An 18,704-nucleotide genomic window follows, 5' to 3' on the forward strand; every position below is an offset into this window, starting at 1 on the left:
GCCAGCCTGCTCTCCCCTGGGGTGTGGACACAACTTGCCCGCAGGCTTCTGACCCCACATCCGCCTGGGCTTCCTTGAGGGAGACACACCCCGAGAAACCCGCATCCACACACACAGGCAAAGGACCCGGTGTTTCCGGGTGGCATGGGAGAGGTGGGCTGGCCCGGCCTGGGGCTCCCCGTGTTACCTTTCTGTTTCTCCGGGCAAAGGGCCAGAGGCCTCTCGGGGGTGCCCTGAGCCAACGTCGACAGGGTGCCCACGCACACTGCCTGTGAGCTCTCCTGAGGCCCCGGCCTCTGGGCAGGGGCAAACAGCAGAACATCCTGGCAGCAAGTGATCTGGCTGGGGGCTCCTCTCCGCTCTGGAGGCCTGGATACCCGGGTTGCGGGTTCTGTTGGGTTCTGTTGCCGGCAGGTGACATCATTTCCTGGGGTTCGTGCTGAAGTCCCTTCCCCAAAATTTCCGAGGGAATCTCTGGGTTTCTGACTGCTCGACCACCCCCCTTAGGCCATGTGCAGGCACAGTGACAGCCACACAGCCCAGCCCACAGCCCTGGGGAGGCCTGGGTGCAGCCAGGGCCTGAGCTCCGAGGACCCCGCTGCTCTCAGACCAGGCTCCTTCTTCTCATAAGTGGTGTGGCCCTGGACAAGCGTATGCCCCTCAGGGTTTCCCCAGTCTCTCCATCTGCAGAGTGGGGGTCATTCTCCCATCTGCTTCCTAGGTCTGTCGGCCTACGAGCAGCTCCATGCCTTTCCACCTGGGGCCGATATCACGTGGAGCTTGTGCGCTGAGACTTCAGAAAGAAAGACTCCATCCAGGGCTGACACAGCACAGAATGGGGCAGAACGAGGCCTGGATGCGCCGTGGTACCCAGGAAAAGGCACTCCCCCTCCTGAGTGTTTTGAGACCCCGCATCCAAGTTGGAGGACCGAAAGGAAGACTCGAAGGTCTCCCTCTCTTATAGAAAAGAGTAGCCAACTTTCTGGTCCTCTGTTTCCATTGAGATTCTGTTCAAGTGTCCCAGCTCGGCTTCTGCGGGTGGCTGAGCTTCTAATGGCTCCCTGCGTTCTTGTCTTTTCCTCTCCAAACCTTCCGTCCTTTTCCCCCTTCTGGGGTGGATGGGCGCTGTCATTGCTTCTACCTTCGAGACAGATTGATGAAAAGTCTGGACCGTCGACTCCTTTCCTCTCTTTGGTTCCGTGTCTCTCTCTGTCTGTGTCCCTCTCTTTTCCCTTCTCGATTCAGTCTGTGTCTTCCTCTTCCTCTCTCGTGTGTGGATGGATGGATGCTAGGAATGCACATGTATATGATTAGATGAGGGTTATGTTTTAGGGATAGGTTAGAGGGAGAGAAAGGCTTTAGGTCGGAGTTGGTCATGGGGGAAGGGTCAAGGGTGGTGGTGGTGTTTCTTGGAATCTGAGTGCTGTGCATTCTTCGTCTCTTTCCATATGAACCCCTTCTCAGATACACCACTTGCAAGGAGTCTCTCATGTTCCGTTTCCTATCTTTTGCATTTCTGAATGCTTAGCTTCTCTGTTGTGAAGAGGTTCCATTGGATGGAAACCCATTGGCGTACTTCGTTTTCCTCTTTCCCTTACTTGAAGAGACCCATTTCTACCTCCGCCCAGCAAATGGCAAGGAGACTCTGATGTTAAGGAGCCTTTGACCTACGCTTCTTTCTAGCTGTCTCATGACATCAGTCTTTAGGGTGAGGTTTTTCCCCGATATTGAGGTGGTGTGAGATCAAAACCAATAGCGTTCTTCAGATGTAGCTGTCTGGTTTTCCCATGGACATTTATTGAAGAGGCTTTCTTGTTCCCATTTGGATATTCTCCCCTTTTGTGTCAGAGATGAGTTGACCATGGATGCCGGGGTTTGTTTCTGGACCCTCAACTTTATTCCATCGATCTGGATCTGTGTGTGTTGTTGTATTCCCAATAGCATACTGTCCTGCTGCTGCCGCTGCGCCTAAGTCACTTCAGTCGTGTCTGACTCTGCGCGACCCCATGGCCTGCAGCCTACCAGGCTCCTCCGTCCAGGGCGTTTTCCAGGCAAGAGTACTGGAGTGGGTCGCCATCGCCTTCTCCGATACTCTCCTGAGGATCCTAGTTTGGTCGTCTAATTTCCTTTCACACAACCTTGGATGTCCGTATCGGGGCTTGTAATGACAATTTGTCGGATTGTATTGACAATTTAGGCTCTTTTCTGTTTCCGTACCCCTTTTGCAATTCTTTGTTCGGTGCGAAAATGCATTGGCATTTTGGGAGGAATAGCATCGAAGCTGTGGATTGCCTTGTGGGGCTGTGACATCATTTTCCCAATAGGAATTCTTTCAAGCCCTGAGCACAGCTTCTCTTTCCAGTGGTTGGTGTGGGCTTGATCTTCCTTCTTCCATCTCTCGCCGTTTTGTGAGAACAGGTCCTTCCTTCCCTTCTGGGTTAGATGGACTCGTGGGTATCACTTCAGTGAATGGCATTGTCAGTGGGGGTGATAATTCCCTTCTCATTGGAAGACTTTGCTGTGAGTATTAGAAATGCAAGTGATTTCTCTTCCCCTTCCTCCCTGTCCATCTCTCAGAGCCACCGGGAAACAGAGGCCTCATCCAGGGTCACACAGGCCTGAGGGAGTGCAACTAGACTGTTGTTTCTTCAGGCCCTCAGTGCTGGACATCATCCGGGATACTCTGTGTGTGTCTTCCTCAGTCTGCTGTCCCTTCAGACCTTTCCCTAGTTTTCACAGGCTTGTCGTGTTGATGTTCTTTGTCTGTTTGGAGACACATCCTTGAGAAGCTTTGTGTTTCCACTCATTCGTCTCGCGATGTATGACCTGTCTTTTGCTTTTGTAATGAGGTCTTTCCCACAGTAGATATCTTTGATTTTGCAAAGTCCACTGTATTCTCTGGGTTGTTTTGTGGGCTGCCTTTTTGTTTTGTGTGTGAAGACTCAAAGCACGTGTCCGGTTTCTGCTCATTGTTCTTCTAGATTTGTGACAAGTTTTCATGGAAACTTTGTCTAGGGATAACTGGAAGTGAACTCGGTGTAAGGTGTCAAGTCTCCATCTCCATTCATGTCATGCCCTGCAGTTTCCAATTCCCTGTTCCTGAGTGGTTTTGGAGACCTTGTGGGAAGTTTGGTTGCATCGGAGTTTGCGTTTCCACCTTGAGTAGATTCACACTGTTCTGCCCTCAGGGACACTGTCAAGGGGGAGTGAGGAGCAGCCTGCACTTCCAGCAGTGACCACACGGTGGGGCGAGTGCTGCTCTCCCCTCTGGGAGCCCCAGGCCACAGGCATCCCAGTGAGGAGCCAGCTCTGTGCTCAGCTGAAAGGAGTTAGTCTCTCAGGAGCCTCTGAGCCCTTGCCTTTGGATCACCCAGGGTGGGCATTTGCTGTGACAGAAAAAAATTGCCCTGAATTCCATGGACGGAAGAGCCTGGCTGTGTAGAGTTCGTGAGTTGCCGTGAATCAGACACAACTGAGGACACAAAAATTCAATAGACTAAAACACTTTTTGGGGGTGGGGGGAGTGAAAGGGGGTGATGTGGGGTTTTTTGTCTTATATAATAGCCGAGGGAAATCTAGTTTAAACCTAAATTCACATAGATGGGAAAGGTATAGCTCTCCGTCACCCTATTAAAAAAAAAAAAAAAACGTCTTAACTTTTCTGAAAGCTTATTTAGTAGCTTCCTTGAGCAGTTCATTGTGAAGGATTTTTTTTTTTTTTCTGTGACATTGGCCTCATTAAAAAGTACGGTTTGCCTTTACTGGATAATTTTGTTCATTTGGTTTGTTAGGGAATCTTGGTAATATTTGAGTTTCCTGGGGAGTATGGTCACATGACCTGGCCCTGGCCAATCGGTGTGTTCCACCTCCCTGGCCACTGTGATTGGCTCCGGACTGAGGCAGTGCCCAATCGGGGCCCGGGGCCGGGCCTCACGTTGGAAGCCAGGGGAAGACGAGCTCTCGTCCTGCTGGGGTAGGGGAAGGGGTGGGGCCAGGGGAGGTCAGGCTCCAGCAGTGGGAGGGGCTTGAGGTCCGCCTGCGGCAGTTGGTGACCTTCCTGCTCCCCTCAGGTCAGAGCCGCCGGCCTGAGAATGAGGGCGCTGCTGAGCCCAGGGGCTGGGATGGCCCGCTGCTGCTGTGGTCCCAGAGCTCCACCCGAGACCTGAGGGAGGCCGTCTGCCCGTGAGTCCTCTCCCGCTTGTCTGTCAGCTTGTTTGAACCATGCTGGGTTTTCTGCCCAGCTGGCTAAGGGGAGTCCCTGGAAATGCAAGGGTGTGGGTTTTGGCAGACTTCAGGGAAGACATGCCAGATGAGCCTGGGAGACTCCAGCTTAATCTGGATTCAGGAGATATCTCTTCGGGCCAGCTAGTAATTGTAGGATAAGCCTAATGAGTCTTCACAGGATGAAGAGAGTAACGTGCCAAGGTAGCAATCGATGTCCTCATTCGAGAGGATGAAGCTGGTGCTCAGAGAAGGGGGGAACTTGGCCAGAGCAAGGAGGTGTGCACCCAGACAGAACCCCCAGATCCGGCCATTTGAGCTCAGGGAGGCCACTGGTGTGGCTTGTCCCTGTGGCAGGGGCCGAGGCACGCAGCCCACCCTGATTCCTGCGGGGGCCTGACTTGGGAAGTGCCATCTGGTAGCTTTGAGACTCACCAAACCAAATTGCACTGGAGAGAGGAAGGACACCTTCCTTCATCCACCCCCCACCCCCGCCGGATTCCCACATACCCTGACCCCTTTCTCTTGACTTCGGAGCCATTTCCAGAGTCCCGCTCATATGACCTCATTCGAAGTGCACTGTGGACGAGCTGCCATCTGCAGCTGCTACCACAGCAGCCAAGGGCTTCAGCTCCCGAGTACCTCCCTTCCTTTGGAACTTGGGGGCCCTCTACTCCCCACTTGCACACCACAGACCTTTGCTGAGGATTGTGGGGACCCTCACTCAGTTTGCAGCACGTTGTAGCCATCCCTGTCCTCTCAATACCTCCCTTGCCACTCAGCTTGTGAGCCCCTTTGGAGCAGCGTGGCCCACCTGGCTGCAACGGAAGAGACACAGCTGACAGTGAAACAACAGCTTAGATCTGACAGCCGGAAAGCTCTGTCAAAAGGGACCTCCCTCTTCACACCGTAGAGGCTGTAGGAGCCGCCAGGCTTTCGGAACCAGTGCTGGGGCCAAAATGACTCCACAGCCGTTTTCCTTCCTGGGGAGGGTTCTGGCTCGAGTGGGAATGGCTCAAGTCTCCTAAGGTTCTGAAAGCCCACTGTGTGCAGATTCACGGTACACAGAGAGGAGAAGGTGGAGTCCTGCCCTGGAGGTGGTCACAGCTCACGGATGAGCCAGGCAGGCAGGCAGGCAGGCAGGGCATGAGAACTCCTGGGCTGCCTTCATGAGTGAATGGTGTGGGGGCAGAGGAAGAGAAGCCGGTCTGCTCCCTCATGTGGTGCCCAGGGCAGGTTGTCCCCAGAGGAAACCCTTACGACGGTGAGGACTCTCACTGCTGTTTCCCAAGGGGTTCCGTCGGTGCGTGTCTTCCCCGGAGCGGTCAGGCCGTCTCTAAAGTACACTGGCCATGGGCATTGCCTCTCCTTGGAACTTCCCACGTGTTTCTCTTTTTTATGGAACAGTGATTTTTCTAGAGGGGTTCTGGGCCACAAGGTTGTTGGGTCATTTTCTAGCCTTCTGTCGTGAAGAACGCTTTCCTGGGCGTTGGGGTGGTTTGTTGTTCCAGCTCCCTTTCTTGGCTTCTTTTGGGAGCTGGTGCAACAAGAGGAGCTCAGCCTCTGCCTTCTGGCTGAGATGTCACCCTTCAAACAGCAATGCCTGCCTGGAGATAATGTTGGCATTTGCCAAAAGGGCTTCGTTTGGCACATGATATCTTGAAAGGACGTACACCGTCCTGTCAGCTATCAAAGGCTAGTTCAAATGACATAAAAATGAGAACTCTCCAATGGAGTCTTACAGTAGGTGGAGAGTCCGAAAGAAACTCCTTCAGTCATTTCACTGAGAGTCATTGATTGGGGACACCAAGAATATAGGAAGGAATGCAGAAAGAAAAGATGAAATTGTGTTCAGGATCGGGGGGAGGGATGAACAGGGCGTGCTTGCCTTGAATCCAGGCTTTGTTGGGGGGTGGGGCATAAAGATCAAACGGGTCTGAAACCACAAAGTGGTGATGGTAACACAGTATCACCAGAGTTACACAACAGTGTTCCCAAATTGCAACAATGATGAAAAAGTTTACTAACTTAACCAACAAGTTCCCAACTTAACCAACAAAAATACAGGAAACCATACAAAAAATAAAACATCACCAGAAAGGTGGAAACAAACCAAATGCAAAGCAGTTCAGGGGAAAGGAACTCCATGTCCCCTGGGGGCAGACCGAGTTGACAGCGTCCACGGTGAGCCGACAGGGATGGAGGCGGCAGAGCCGACCGCTCCCCTGGACGTGGTGTTTCCGGCAAGGGCTCTGGGTCTCTGTCCAGAGCGGGGGCTCGTTCTTCCTGCAGGGGTGGGTGAGTCATCGTCGGCGTCTGGGTGTTGCGCGGGAGCCAGGGCAGGCTCTCCCTGCCGAGGCGGTGACTCCTCCTCTGCCTCGGGTTCTCCTGCCAAAGCCCGAGCAGGTACAGGTGCACGTGGAGGTGGAGGTTCTGGCTGAGGGGGTGGGACGTCAGTGCCTGGGGCTGGGGGTCCTGCAGGCACGGAGATCCGATCTGCCCGGTGTGCTGGCCAGAACCCAGCTGGCCTGGTGTCTCTGCGAGGGCAAGTCTCGGTTCTCCATCTGCCCTCGGTGGATCCCTGGGTCCTGCACCTGGAGCCACCACCTCTGTAGGGACAGGTCTGGGAAGTGGAGCCTGGTTCCAGTTGGAGGCCAGTGCTAGAGCTGGGGGAGAAGCAATGTTTGCCCACAGGCCAGCCTTGGCATGTGCGTATCCCGGGACAGAAAGCTTCCAAGAGATTCCCAAAGAATACCCAGGGTCGGATGTCTTTTGGGACTGAAGTGTGCAAGATGGGGGTGGGGGTGTGAGGCCAGCGCTTGCTGCAGGCCCAGCAGCATCTTTCGGGGACTCGTCCCTGTGTAGCTCAGCACCCCCTCCCCACACACTCCCGTGCACCAGCCCCAGCGTCCTCACCTCTGTGCTCTGGCGTGCTGGGCTCCAGGTCCTCCTGCTGCCTCAGAGGCTGGGGTTCTCGGGACTCTGGGTCGGAGCCGGGTGTGCTGAGCTCCGTGGCAGCCTCAGACTGGGCCGCCGGGTGTATCCTGTGTGGTGTCTCGGCAGCAGGCCTTCCCCGCCTCCGCTTCGCCCCCGGTGGGGCTGATGCCTCCGTGGGCACGCTCACCTGGAGCCTGCACTGGGCCTCAGGGGCGGGGGGGTGGTGCTCCGACCCCTCCCTCCGGGAGGTGGACGGGGTGTCCCCGTCCTCGGCCTCATCACGTGGGAAGCTCTGCAACGACAGTGACCGTCAGCCAGCCATGCTGGGACTTTTCCGAGCTGGGCCTGGCCAGTGGAGCCGCTGCTTCTGCCTGCTCGAACTTCTCTTCCCAGAAGGGTCAGAGACGTGTGTCTGCTCAGATCCTCACCCGGGACAAAAGAGACCCACCTGAGGGTGTGAGGCCAGCCTGGGCGGCCGGCGCTGCCCGCACTCTCCCCATCCCAGCCAGCCTGCTCTCCCCTGGGGTGTGGACACAACTTGCCCGCAGGCTTCTGACCCCACATCCGCCTGGGCTTCCTTGAGGGAGACACACCCCGAGAAACCCGCATCCACACACACAGGCAAAGGACCCGGTGTTTCCGGGTGGCATGGGAGAGGTGGGCTGGCCCGGCCTGGGGCTCCCCGTGTTACCTTTCTGTTTCTCCGGGCAAAGGGCCAGAGGCCTCTCGGGGGTGCCCTGAGCCAACGTTGACAGGGTGCCCACGCACACTGCCTGTGAGCTCTCCTGAGGCCCCGGCCTCTGGGCAGGGGCAAACAGCAGAACATCCTGGCAGCAAGTGATCTGGCTGGGGGCTCCTCTCCGCTCTGGAGGCCTGGATACCCGGGTTGCGGGTTCTGTTGGGTTCTGTTGCCGGCAGGTGACATCATTTCCTGGGGTTCGTGCTGAAGTCCCTTCCCCAAAACTTCCCGAGGGAATCTCTGGGTTTCTGACTGCTCGACCACCCCCCTTAGGCCATGTGCAGGCACAGTGACAGCCACACAGCCCAGCCCACAGCCCTGGGGAGGCCTGGGTGCAGCCAGGGCCTGAGCTCCGAGGACCCCGCTGCTCTCAGACCAGGCTCCTTCTTCTCATAAGTGGTGTGGCCCTGGACAAGCGTATGCCCCTCAGGGTTTCCCCAGTCTCTCCATCTGCAGAGTGGGGGTCATTCTCCCATCTGCTTCCTAGGTCTGTCGGCCTACGAGCAGCTCCATGCCTTTCCACCTGGGGCCGATATCACGTGGAGCTTGTGCGCTGAGACTTCAGAAAGAAAGACTCCATCCAGGGCTGACACAGCACAGAATGGGGCAGAACGAGGCCTGGATGCGCCGTGGTACCCAGGAAAAGGCACTCCCCCTCCTGAGTGTTTTGAGACCCCGCATCCAAGTTGGAGGACCGAAAGGAAGACTCGAAGGTCTCCCTCTCTTATAGAAAAGAGTAGCCAACTTTCTGGTCCTCTGTTTCCATTGAGATTCTGTTCAAGTGTCCCAGCTCGGCTTCTGCGGGTGGCTGAGCTTCTAATGGCTCCCTGCGTTCTTGTCTTTTCCTCTCCAAACCTTCCGTCCTTTTCCCCCTTCTGGGGTGGATGGGCGCTGTCATTGCTTCTACCTTCGAGACAGATTGATGAAAAGTCTGGACCGTCGACTCCTTTCCTCTCTTTGGTTCCGTGTCTCTCTCTGTCTGTGTCCCTCTCTTTTCCCTTCTCGATTCAGTCTGTGTCTTCCTCTTCCTCTCTCGTGTGTGGATGGATGGATGCTAGGAATGCACATGTATATGATTAGATGAGGGTTATGTTTTAGGGATAGGTTAGAGGGAGAGAAAGGCTTTAGGTCGGAGTTGGTCATGGGGGAAGGGTCAAGGGTGGTGGTGGTGTTTCTTGGAATCTGAGTGCTGTGCATTCTTCGTCTCTTTCCATATGAACCCCTTCTCAGATACACCACTTGCAAGGAGTCTCTCATGTTCCGTTTCCTATCTTTTGCATTTCTGAATGCTTAGCTTCTCTGTTGTGAAGAGGTTCCATTGGATGGAAACCCATTGGCGTACTTCGTTTTCCTCTTTCCCTTACTTGAAGAGACCCATTTCTACCTCCGCCCAGCAAATGGCAAGGAGACTCTGATGTTAAGGAGCCTTTGACCTACGCTTCTTTCTAGCTGTCTCATGACATCAGTCTTTAGGGTGAGGTTTTTCCCCGATATTGAGGTGGTGTGAGATCAAAACCAATAGCGTTCTTCAGATGTAGCTGTCTGGTTTTCCCATGGACATTTATTGAAGAGGCTTTCTTGTTCCCATTTGGATATTCTCCCCTTTTGTGTCAGAGATGAGTTGACCATGGATGCCGGGGTTTGTTTCTGGACCCTCAACTTTATTCCATCGATCTGGATCTGTGTGTGTTGTTGTATTCCCAATAGCATACTGTCCTGCTGCTGCCGCTGCGCCTAAGTCACTTCAGTCGTGTCTGACTCTGCGCGACCCCATGGCCTGCAGCCTACCAGGCTCCTCCGTCCAGGGCGTTTTCCAGGCAAGAGTACTGGAGTGGGTCGCCATCGCCTTCTCCGATACTCTCCTGAGGATCCTAGTTTGGTCGTCTAATTTCCTTTCACACAACCTTGGATGTCCGTATCGGGGCTTGTAATGACAATTTGTCGGATTGTATTGACAATTTAGGCTCTTTTCTGTTTCCGTACCCCTTTTGCAATTCTTTGTTCGGTGCGAAAATGCATTGGCATTTTGGGAGGAATAGCATCGAAGCTGTGGATTGCCTTGTGGGGCTGTGACATCATTTTCCCAATAGGAATTCTTTCAAGCCCTGAGCACAGCTTCTCTTTCCAGTGGTTGGTGTGGGCTTGATCTTCCTTCTTCCATCTCTCGCCGTTTTGTGAGAACAGGTCCTTCCTTCCCTTCTGGGTTAGATGGACTCGTGGGTATCACTTCAGTGAATGGCATTGTCAGTGGGGGTGATAATTCCCTTCTCATTGGAAGACTTTGCTGTGAGTATTAGAAATGCAAGTGATTTCTCTTCCCCTTCCTCCCTGTCCATCTCTCAGAGCCACCGGGAAACAGAGGCCTCATCCAGGGTCACACAGGCCTGAGGGAGTGCAACTAGACTGTTGTTTCTTCAGGCCCTCAGTGCTGGACATCATCCGGGATACTCTGTGTGTGTCTTCCTCAGTCTGCTGTCCCTTCAGACCTTTCCCTAGTTTTCACAGGCTTGTCGTGTTGGTGTTCTTTGTCTGTTTGGAGACACATCCTTGAGAAGCTTTGTGTTTCCACTCATTCGTCTCGCGATGTATGACCTGTCTTTTGCTTTTGTAATGAGGTCTTTCCCACAGTAGATATCTTTGATTTTGCAAAGTCCACTGTATTCTCTGGGTTGTTTTGTGGGCTGCCTTTTTGTTTTGTGTGTGAAGACTCAAAGCACGTGTCCGGTTTCTGCTCATTGTTCTTCTAGATTTGTGACAAGTTTTCATGGAAACTTTGTCTAGGGATAACTGGAAGTGAACTCGGTGTAAGGTGTCAAGTCTCCATCTCCATTCATGTCATGCCCTGCAGTTTCCAATTCCCTGTTCCTGAGTGGTTTTGGAGACCTTGTGGGAAGTTTGGTTGCATCGGAGTTTGCGTTTCCACCTTGAGTAGATTCACACTGTTCTGCCCCCAGGGACACTGTCAAGGGGGAGTGAGGAGCAGCCTGCACTTCCAGCAGTGACCACACGGTGGGGCGAGTGCTGCTCTCCCCTCTGGGAGCCCCAGGCCACAGGCATCCCAGTGAGGAGCCAGCTCTGTGCTCGGCTGAAAGGAGTTAGACTCTCAGGAGCCTCTGAGCCCTTGCCTTTGGATCACCCAGGGTGGGCATTTGCTGTGACAGAAAAAAATTGCCCTGAATTCCATGGACGGAAGAGCCTGGCTGTGTAGAGTTCGTGAGTTGCCGTGAATCAGACACAACTGAGGACACAAAAATTCAATAGACTAAAACACTTTTTGGGGGTGGGGGGAGTGAAAGGGGGTGATGTGGGGTTTTTTGTCTTATATAATAGCCGAGGGAAATCTAGTTTAAACCTAAATTCACATAGATGGGAAAGGTATAGCTCTCCGTCACCCTATTAAAAAAAAAAAAACGTCTTAACTTTTCTGAAAGCTTATTTAGTAGCTTCCTTGAGCAGTTCATTGTGAAGGATTTTTTTTTTTTTTCTGTGACATTGGCCTCATTAAAAAGTACGGTTTGCCTTTACTGGATAATTTTGTTCATTGGTTTGTTAGGGAATCTTGGTAAGGTTTGAGTTTCCTGGGGAGTATGGTCACATGACCTGGCCCTGGCCAATCGGTGCGTTCCACCTCCCTGGCCACTGTGATTGGCTCCGGACTGGGGCAGTGCCCAATCGGGGCCCGGGGCCGGGCCTCACGTTGGAAGCCAGGGGAAGACGAGCTCTCGTCCTGCTGGGGTAGGGGAAGGGGTGGGGCCGGGGGAGGTCAGGCTCCAGCAGTGGGAGGGGCTTGAGGTCCGCCTGCGGCAGTTGGTGACCTTCCTGCTCCCCTCAGGGCAGAGCCGCCGGCCTGAGAATGAGGGCGCTGCTGAGCCCAGGGTCTGAGATGGCCCGCTGCTGCTGTGGTCCCAGAGCTCCACCAGAGACCTGAGGGAGGCCGTCTGCCCGTGAGTCCTCTCCCGCTTGTCTGTCAGCTTGTTTGAACCATGCTGGGTTTTCTGCCCAGCTGGCTAAGGGGAGTCCCTGGAAATGCAAGGGTGTGGGTTTTGGCAGACTTCAGGGAAGACATGCCAGATGAGCCTGGGAGACTCCAGCTTAATCTGGATTCAGGAGATATCTCTTCGGGCCAGCTAGTAATTGTAGGATAAGCCTAATGAGTCTTCACAGGATGAAGGGAGTAACGTGCCAAGGTAGCAATCGATGTCCTCATTCGAGAGGATGAAGCTGGTGCTCAGAGAAGGGGGGAACTTGGCCAGAGCAAGGAGGTGTGCACCCAGACAGAACCCCCAGATCCGGCCATTTGAGCTCAGGGAGGCCACTGGTGTGGCTTGTCCCTGTAGCAGGCGCCGAGGCACGCAGCCCACCCTGATTCCTGCGGGGGCCTGACTTGGGAAGTGCCATCTGGTAGCTTTGAGACTCACCAAACCAAATTGCACTGGAGAGAGGAAGGACACCTTCCTTCATCCACCCCCCACCCCCGCCGGATTCCCACATACCCTGACCCCTTTCTCTTGATTTCGGAGCCATTTCCAGAGTCCCGCTCATATGACCTCATTCGAAGTGCACTGTGGACGAGCTGCCATCTGCAGCTGCTACCACAGCAGCCAAGGGCTTTAGCTCCCGAGTACCTCCCTTCCTTTGGAACTTGGGGGCCCTCTACTCCCCACTTGCACACCACAGACCTTTGCTGAGGATTGTGGGGACCCTCACTCAGTTTGCAGCACGTTGTAGCCATCCCTGTCCTCTCAATACCTCCCTTGCCACTCAGCTTGTGAGCCCCTTTGGAGCAGCGTGGCCCACCTGGCTGCAACGGAAGAGACACAGCTGAGAGTGAAACAACAGCTTAGATCTGACAGCCGGAAAGCTCTGTCAAAAGGGACCTCCCTCTTCACACCGTAGAGGCTGTAGGAGCCGCCAGGCTTTCGGAACCAGTGCTGGGGCCAAAATGACTCCACAGCCGTTTTCCTTCCTGGGGAGGGTTCTGGCTCGAGTGGGAATGGCTCAAGTCTCCTAAGGTTCTGAAAGCCCACTGTGTGCAGATTCACGGTACACAGAGAGGAGAAGGTGGAGTCCTGCCCTGGAGGTGGTCACAGCTCACGGATGAGCCAGGCAGGCAGGCAGGCAGGCAGGGCATGAGAACACCTGAGCTGCCTTCATGAGTGAATGGTGTGGGGGCAGAGGAAGAGAAGCCGGTCTGCTCCCTCATGTGGTGCCCAGGGCAGGTTGTCCCCAGAGGAAACCCTTACGACGGTGAGGACTCTCACTGCTGTTTCCCAAGGGGTTCCGTCGGTGCGTGTCTTCCCCGGAGCGGTCAGGCCGTCTCTAAAGTACACTGGCCATGGGCATTGCCTCTCCTTGGAACTTCCCACGTGTTTCTCTTTTTTATGGAACAGTGATTTTTCTAGAGGGGTTCTGGGCCACAAGGTTGTTGGGTCATTTTCTAGCCTTCTGTCGTGAAGAACGCTTTCCTGGGCGTTGGGGTGGTTTGTTGTTCCAGCTCCCTTTCTTGGCTTCTTTTGGGAGCTGGTGCAACAAGAGGAGCTCAGCCTCTGCCTTCTGGCTGAGATGTCACCCTTCAAACAGCAATGCCTGCCTGGAGATAATGATGGCATTTGCCAAAAGGGCTTCGTTTGGCACATGATATCTTGAAAGGACGTACACCGTCCTGTCAGCTATCAAAGGCTAGTTCAAATGACATAAAAATGAGAACTCTCCAATGGAGTCTTACAGTAGGTGGAGAGTCCGAAAGAAACTCCTTCAGTCATTTCACTGAGAGTCATTGATTGGGGACACCAAGAATATAGGAAGGAATGCAGAAAGAAAAGATGAAATTGTGTTCAGGATCGGGGGGAGGGATGAACAGGGCGTGCTTGCCTTGAATCCAGGCTTTGTTGGGGGGTGGGGCATAAAGATCAAACGGGTCTGAAACCACAAAGTGGTGATGGTAACACAGTATCACCAGAGTTACACAACAGTGTTCCCAAATTGCAACAATGATGAAAAAGTTTACTAACTTAACCAACAAGTTCCCAACTTAACCAACAAAAATACAGGAAACCATACAAAAAATAAAACATCACCAGAAAGGTGGAAACAAACCAAATGCAAAGCAGTTCAGGGGAAAGGAACTCCATGTCCCCTGGGGGCAGACCGAGTTGACAGCGTCCACGGTGAGCCGACAGGGATGGAGGCGGCAGAGCCGACCGCTCCCCTGGACGTGGTGTTTCCGGCAAGGGCTCTGGGTCTCTGTCCAGAGCGGGGGCTCGTTCTTCCTGCAGGGGTGGGTGAGTCATCGTCGGCGTCTGGGTGTTGCGCGGGAGCCAGGGCAGGCTCTCCCTGCCGAGGCGGTGACTCCTCCTCTGCCTCGGGTTCTCCTGCCAAAGCCCGAGCAGGTACAGGTGCACGTGGAGGTGGAGGTTCTGGCTGAGGGGGTGGGACATCAGTGCCTGGGGCTGGGGGTCCTGCAGGCACGGAGATCCGATCTGCCCGGTGTGCTGGCCAGAACCCAGCTGGCCTGGTGTCTCTGCGAGGGCAAGTCTCGGTTCTCCATCTGCCCTCGGTGGATCCCTGGGTCCTGCACCTGGAGCCACCACCTCTGTAGGGACAGGTCTGGGAAGTGGAGCCTGGTTCCAGTTGGAGGCCAGTGCTAGAGCTGGGGGAGAAGCAAAGTTTGCCCACAGGCCAGCCTTGGCATGTGCGTATCCCGGGACAGAAAGCTTCCAAGAGATTCCCAAAGAATACCCAGGGTCGGATGTCTTTTGGGACTGAAGTGTGCAAGATGGGGGTGGGGGTGTGAGGCCAGCGCTTGCTGCAGGCCCAGCAGCATCTTTCGGGGACTCGTCCCTGTGTAGCTCAGCACCCCCTCCCCACACACTCCCGTGCACCAGCCCCAGCGTCCTCACCTCTGTGCTCTGGCGTGCTGGGCTCCAGGTCCTCCTGCTGCCTCAGAGGCTGGGGTTCTCAGGACTCTGGGTCGGAGCCGGGTGTGCTGAGCTCCGTGGCAGCCTCAGACTGGGCCGCCGGGTGTATCCTGTGTGGTGTCTCGGCAGCAGGCCTTCCCCGCCTCCGCTTCGCCCCCGGTGGGGCTGATGCCTCCGTGGGCACGCTCACCTGGAGCCTGCACTGGGCCTCAGGGGCGGGGGGGTGGTGCTCCGACCCCTCCCTCCGGGAGGTGGACGGGGTGTCCCCGTCCTCGGCCTCATCACGTGGGAAGCTCTGCAACGACAGTGACCGTCAGCCAGCCATGCTGGGACTTTTCCGAGCTGGGCCTGGCCAGTGGAGCCGCTGCTTCTGCCTGCTCGAACTTCTCTTCCCAGAAGGGTCAGAGACGTGTGTCTGCTCAGATCCCCACCCGGGACGAAAGAGACCCACCTGAGGGTGTGAGGCCAGCCTGGGCGGCCGGCGCTGCCCGCACTCTCCCCATCCCAGCCAGCCTGCTCTCCCCTGGGGTGTGGACACAACTTGCCCGCAGGCTTCTGACCCCACATCCGCCTGGGCTTCCTTGAGGGAGACACACCCCGAGAAACCCGCATCCACACACACAGGCAAAGGACCCGGTGTTTCCGGGTGGCATGGGAGAGGTGGGCTGGCCCGGCCTGGGGCTCCCCGTGTTACCTTTCTGTTTCTCCGGGCAAAGGGCCAGAGGCCTCTCGGGGGTGCCCTGAGCCAACGTCGACAGGGTGCCCACGCACACTGCCTGTGAGCTCTCCTGAGGCCCCGGCCTCTGGGCAGGGGCAAACAGCAGAACATCCTGGCAGCAAGTGATCTGGCTGGGGGCTCCTCTCCGCTCTGGAGGCCTGGATACCCGGGTTGCGGGTTCTGTTGGGTTCTGTTGCCGGCAGGAGACATCATTTCCTGGGGTTCGTGCTGAGGTCTCTTCCCCAAAACTTCCCAAGGGAATCTCTGGGTTTCTGACTGCTCGACCACCCCCCTTAGGCCATGTGCAGGCACATTGACAGCCACACAGCCCAGCCCACAGCCCTGGGGAGGCCTGGGTGCAGCCAGGGCCTGAGCTCCGAGGACCCCGCTGCTCTCAGACCAGGCTCCTTCTTCTCATAAGTGGTGTGGCCCTGGACAAGCGTATGCCCCTCAGGGTTTCCCCAGTCTCTCCATCTGCAGAGTGGGGGTCATTCTCCCATCTGCTTCCTAGGTCTGTCGGCCTACGAGCAGCTCCATGCCTTTCCACCTGGGGCCGATATCACGTGGAGCTTGTGCGCTGAGACTTCAGAAAGAAAGACTCCATCCAGGGCTGACACAGCACAGAATGGGGCAGAACGAGGCCTGGATGCGCCGTGGTACCCAGGAAAAGGCACTCCCCCTCCTGAGTGTTTTGAGACCCCGCATCCAAGTTGGAGGACCGAAAGGAAGACTCGAAGGTCTCCCTCTCTTATAGAAAAGAGTAGCCAACTTTCTGGTCCTCTGTTTCCATTGAGATTCTGTTCAAGTGTCCCAGCTCGGCTTCTGCGGGTGGCTGAGCTTCTAATGGCTCCCTGCGTTCTTGTCTTTTCCTCTCCAAACCTTCCGTCCTTTTCCCCCTTCTGGGGTGGATGGGCGCTGTCATTGCTTCTACCTTCGAGACAGATTGATGAAAAGTCTGGACCGTCGACTCCTTTCCTCTCTTTGGTTCCGTGTCTCTCTCTGGCTGTGTCCCTCTCTTTTCCCTTCTCGATTCAGTCTGTGTCTTCCTCTTTCTCTCTCGTGTGTGGATGGATGGATTCTAGGAATGCACATGTATATGATTAGATGAGGGTTATGTTTTAGGGATAGGTTAGAGGGAGAGAAAGGCTTTAGGTCGGAGTTGGTCATGGGGGAAGGGTCAAGGGTGGTGGTGGTGTTTCTTGGAATCTGAGTGCTGTGCGTTCTTCGTCTCTTTCCATATGAACCCCTTCTCAGATACACCACTTGCAAGGAGTCTCTCATGTTCCGTTTCCTATCTTTTGCATTTCTGAATGCTTAGCTTCTCTGTTGTGAAGAGGTTCCATTGGATGGAAACCCATTGGCGTACTTCGTTTTCCTCTTTCCCTTACTTGAAGAGACCCATTTCTACCTCCGCCCAGCAAATGGCAAGGAGACTCTGATGTTAAGGAGCCTTTGACCTACGCTTCTTTCTAGCTGTCTCATGACATCAGTCTTTAGGGTGAGGTTTTTCCCCGATATTGAGGTGGTGTGAGATCAAAACCAATAGCGTTCTTCAGATGTAGCTGTCTGGTTTTCCCATGGACATTTATTGAAGAGGCTTTCTTGTTCCCATTTGGATATTCTCCCCTTTTGTGTCAGAGATGAGTTGACCATGGATGCCGGGGTTTGTTTCTGGACCCTCAACTTTATTCCATCGATCTGGATCTGTGTGTGTTGTTGTATTCCCAATAGCATACTGTCCTGCTGCTGCCGCTGCGCCTAAGTCACTTCAGTCGTGTCTGACTCTGCGCGACCCCATGGCCTGCAGCCTACCAGGCTCCTCCGTCCAGGGCGTTTTCCAGGCAAGAGTACTGGAGTGGGTCGCCATCGCCTTCTCCGATACTCTCCTGAGGATCCTAGTTTGGTCGTCTAATTTCCTTTCACACAACCTTGGATGTCCGTATCGGGGCTTTTTCGTCGGATTGTATTGACAATTTAGGCTCTTTTCTGTTTCCGTACCCCTTTTGCAATTCTTTGTTCGGTGCGAAAATGCATTGGCATTTTGGGAGGAATAGCATCGAAGCTGTGGATTGCCTTGTGGGGCTGTGACATCATTTTCCCAATAGGAATTCTTTCAAGCCCTGAGCACAGCTTCTCTTTCCAGTGGTTGGTGTGGGCTTGATCTTCCTTCTTCCATCTCTCGCCGTTTTGTGAGAACAGGTCCTTCCTTCCCTTCTGGGTTAGATGGACTCGTGGGTATCACTTCAGTGAATGGCATTGTCAGTGGGGGTGATAATTCCCTTCTCATTGGAAGACTTTGCTGTGAGTATTAGAAATGCAAGTGATTTCTCTTCCCCTTCCTCCCTGTCCATCTCTCAGAGCCACCGGGAAACAGAGGCCTCATCCAGGGTCACACAGGCCTGAGGGAGTGCAACTAGACTGTTGTTTCTTCAGGCCCTCAGTGCTGGACATCATCCGGGATACTCTGTGTGTGTCTTCCTCAGTCTGCTGTCCCTTCAGACCTTTCCCTAGTTTTCACAGGCTTGTCGTGTTGGTGTTCTTTGTCTGTTTGGAGACACATCCTTGAGAAGCTTTGTGTTTCCACTCATTCGTCTCGCGATGTATGACCTGTCTTTTGCTTTTGTAATGAGGTCTTTCCCACAGTAGATATCTTTGATTTTGCAAAGTCCACTGTATTCTCTGGGTTGTTTTGTGGGCTGCCTTTTTGTTTTGTGTGTGAAGACTCAAAGCACGTGTCCGGTTTCTGCTCATTGTTCTTCTAGATTTGTGACAAGTTTTCATGGAAACTTTGTCTAGGGATAACTGGAAGTGAACTCGGTGTAAGGTGTCAAGTCTCCATCTCCATTCATGTCATGCCCTGCAGTTTCCAATTCCCTGTTCCTGAGTGGTTTTGGAGACCTTGTGGGAAGTTTGGTTGCATCGGAGTTTGCGTTTCCACCTTGAGTAGATTCACACTGTTCTGCCCTCAGGGACACTGTCAAGGGGGAGTGAGGAGCAGCCTGCACTTCCAGCAGTGACCACACGGTGGGGCGAGTGCTGCTCTCCCCTCTGGGAGCCCCAGGCCACAGGCATCCCAGTGAGGAGCCAGCTCTGTGCTCGGCTGAAAGGAGTTAGACTCTCAGGAGCCTCTGAGCCCTTGCCTTTGGATCACCCAGGGTGGGCATTTGCTGTG

At 54.5% G+C, this 18,704-nt stretch overlaps 1 protein-coding gene and 1 long non-coding RNA gene across 2 annotated transcripts in view; one reads left to right on the forward strand and one right to left on the reverse strand.

Annotated features, from left to right (window-relative positions):
* Positions 1-18,704, forward strand: part of LOC145530002 (uncharacterized) — a 1,493,464-nt gene that overhangs the window by 852,151 nt on the left and 622,609 nt on the right. The window contains exon 101 of the long non-coding RNA XR_014071397.1: positions 4,071-4,182. This is a non-coding gene — a long non-coding RNA (uncharacterized LOC145530002). The remainder of the gene's footprint in view (positions 1-4,070; positions 4,183-18,704) is intronic.
* On the reverse strand, positions 3,770-11,302 carry LOC145529836 (uncharacterized). The gene is made up of 3 exons (XM_081550596.1): positions 7,850-11,302; positions 7,138-7,450; positions 3,770-6,887 (listed from the first exon to the last, which is right to left on the reverse strand). Exons 1-3 carry the CDS (start codon positions 8,084-8,086, stop codon positions 6,250-6,252), a joined length of 1,188 nt encoding a protein of 395 aa, XP_081406722.1. The 5' UTR covers positions 8,087-11,302; the 3' UTR covers positions 3,770-6,249.

Source organism: Giraffa tippelskirchi, chromosome 12 (genome assembly GCF_054371585.1).
Source record: "Giraffa tippelskirchi isolate mGirTip1 chromosome 12, T2T-mGirTip1v1.2.pri, whole genome shotgun sequence".
Classification (NCBI taxonomy): domain Eukaryota; kingdom Metazoa; phylum Chordata; class Mammalia; order Artiodactyla; family Giraffidae; genus Giraffa; species Giraffa tippelskirchi.

What these genes read in the sequence shown, in the direction of transcription:
- LOC145529836 (XM_081550596.1), bottom strand. Translation starts at nt 8,086, where the DNA reads ATGATGTCACCTGCCGGCAACAGAACCCAACAGAACCCGCAACCCGGG. An exon ending in TTGCCCGGAGAAACAGAAAG is followed by an intron (nt 7,451 to 7,849) that starts GTAACACGGGGA and finishes CTGTCGTTGCAG; the next exon opens with AGCTTCCCACGTGATGAGGC. An exon ending in CAGCACGCCAGAGCACAGAG is followed by an intron (nt 6,888 to 7,137) that starts GTGAGGACGCTG and finishes CTTCTCCCCCAG; the next exon opens with CTCTAGCACTGGCCTCCAAC.